This window comes from Episyrphus balteatus, chromosome 3, assembly GCF_945859705.1.
Source record: "Episyrphus balteatus chromosome 3, idEpiBalt1.1, whole genome shotgun sequence".
NCBI lineage: Eukaryota > Metazoa > Arthropoda > Insecta > Diptera > Syrphidae > Episyrphus > Episyrphus balteatus.
Window position 1 is genome coordinate 57,098,253 of NC_079136.1, and position 2,651 is coordinate 57,100,903.

Genomic DNA, 2,651 nt, shown 5'->3' on the forward strand with positions numbered 1-2,651 from the left:
AAAGCTTTCAGGATAGATAATAAATGGAAAATCCTAAGGATACAAATTTTGAATTATTGAGGGCCATTTGCTAAATCGAAACTTAAATAATTTATGTTGAACATAAACTCCTTTTCTCTACTTTTTCCTCTGCGTAAACGGTCACATAAGAATGTATGTTGAACTTAAATGCTTGTTTCGGTTCAGCTTACGGATTTTAGTTTTTTTTAACCAAAGTGATTGAATAATTTTGAAATAAAACGCTGTTAAGTCTAACACTTTCATGCTTTTTATTGAAATGTCATATTCACAAATGTGCTTCCGCCCCTCTCATGAGAGAGAGGAGAGATAAAAGCTGCGTTCCTTTGGGAACGTTTATCTCCTGCTTAGTACTTAAAACTACTTTGAAATACTTTTGCTATATGAAAAAAGTAGTTCAAAGTACTAAGCAGTACATAAATGTTTCCAGAGGAACGCAGCTAATCATAACAAAATTATAGTTTAAATGCATTTAGTTACAAATAGAGTTTTTAATATTATTTCTTATCGCTTGTGCTGCTCTTAGAAGCGATGCTTCTTCTGTGTGATGTAAATCTGTGTGGTCAAGTTCGTCATCTCGTATACTGGGTGGAGAATAAGAAATATTATATGTGATACATATATTATGGAGAGCGCAGCACACATTTGCAATTCGTGCTACTTTTTCTGGCTTGTATCTGCCTCTTTTCCCATATCCCAAAATTCTCCATCGACCTTTTAGAATGCCAATTGTTCTCTCCACAACACATCGAGCTTTAGAGTGCACTTCATTAAAAGTTGACTCACTTGACCCTTCCCCCGGGCTGCGGTAGGGTGTTATACACCACGGTTCTAGTGGATATCCAGAATCACCTAATAAGAAGATAGGTAAATTTAAATATCACTTTAATTTTATTAGATATTACCTAAAAGCCAAGCACTCCTGCTGGGGCTCGATCGATATTGTCCTTCAAGGTATTTCCTTTGGTCAGAGTGCTTCCAAATGAAGCTGTCGTGAGCTGCGCCTCCATATTGAGAATTTACAGCCAATATCTTATATTCGTGATCACATATCTAAAAAGAAATGATTATGAGAAGAAAGTTTGGTTTTGATTATAGGTATAATATACTCACTATCATTGCATTAAGGCTATGATATCCCTTACGGTTGAAGAACATATGTTCATTCTCTGTCGGCCTTTGTAAGGCAATATGTGTGCCATCAATACACCCGATGACTAAAAGATTCAAAAGCAAAACGTTTGGTTAATAAATGAATAGCTACACTATGTATGTACTTTTAAACTCACCTCCTGGTATTCCATATTTTTCAACAAAATACTCCATGCATTGATTAGAGTTTCTGGCGTCGAATTTGATGGAGTCCAGGGGCGTACACTCCCTTGGGGCAAGCGGGGCGGTGCCCCGGGGCCCCCGACCGACCCCAGGGCCCCCACTGGAGACAATGCAGAGAAGGAAACTGTTAGCATAAATTGAGTTACGAAGTAACTAGGGAGACAAACTATGCCATTCAGTGTAATGTATAATGCATTGGTAGCCACACAATATAATGTATATTGATTTTGAAAAAAAGGTTACCCTAGGGGCCCCAAACAAAATAAACTGCTTTTTTAAAAGAAAAATTATAATTTTATCTTAGGGCCGCAAAAAATATTACTTGAAAAATCTTTGCCACCACAAATAATACATTAGGGGCCCCAAAAAAGCAAAAAAATATTATTTGAGGATCCTCAAAAGTGGTTCAAAACAATCAAATGGAAAATTAAATATAAATTCAGGGGCCCCAACATAAATACATCAGGGCCAAAAATAAAAACATTACACTGAGGGAAAAGCCACCATAAAACAACGTGAAATCAATGAAAATAACATTGATTTAACTATTATTCGGAATGATTTTGCGTTGAAGATGAACATTTTTAAATCAACGGTGAAAAAAGGTTAATTTTTGATGGTTTTGTATCTTACGGCCATATTATTCACTAGTTTAAATTATACATACATCTGGATGTAAGGAAATTGAAATTTAAAAAATAAATCCAAATCCATAATATTCACTATCACACAGAGAAAAAAATAGTCATTTTTAACTATTTTTAACTATTTTCATAGTTAAAATCGGGATAACTACTTTGGATTTGGATTTATTTTTGATATTTGACAATTTTACATCAAGATGTATTTTTTAAAGTAGTGAATAATATGGCCGTTAAAGTCACATAAATCAAAGTAGTTCCTCTTTGAAACAACGACGTTTAAACTTCAATTTATTTTTTCAGTGTACGTTATTGGTGGCATTCCGATTATTACTATTACTTCAGAACAGAGGCCCCAATACCTATTAATTCTTGGCTTCAAGAAAAATATATTATATTTTAGGGGCCTCTAAGCACTTAATTTTGAGGTTCTAAAAATAACTTTTCAGGGGCCCCAAAATAAAAAAAATTATTTCTGATGATGGAAAATAAAATACACATATGTATTTATTACTTCAAAACAGAGGCCACAAGAACTATCAATTCTAAGCTAAAAATATTTAATTTTGGGGGCCCCTAGTACAAGTGTTTACTACTTTTATGAGAGACATTTTAAGTAAGTATAGCAAAGTCCATTACGAACATATTAAAACATTA

At 33.9% G+C, this 2,651-nt stretch overlaps 1 protein-coding gene across 1 annotated transcript; it reads right to left on the reverse strand.

The window, feature by feature from the left end:
* Nucleotides 1-490: 490 nt before the first annotated feature.
* LOC129915030 (putative nuclease HARBI1) lies at nt 491-1,344 on the reverse strand. Its single transcript, XM_055994485.1, has 4 exons — nt 1,308-1,344; nt 1,132-1,235; nt 924-1,071; nt 491-870 (listed from the first exon to the last, which is right to left on the reverse strand). Exons 1-4 carry the CDS (start codon nt 1,342-1,344, stop codon nt 491-493), a joined length of 669 nt encoding a protein of 222 aa, XP_055850460.1.
* Nucleotides 1,345-2,651: the final 1,307 nt, after the last annotated feature.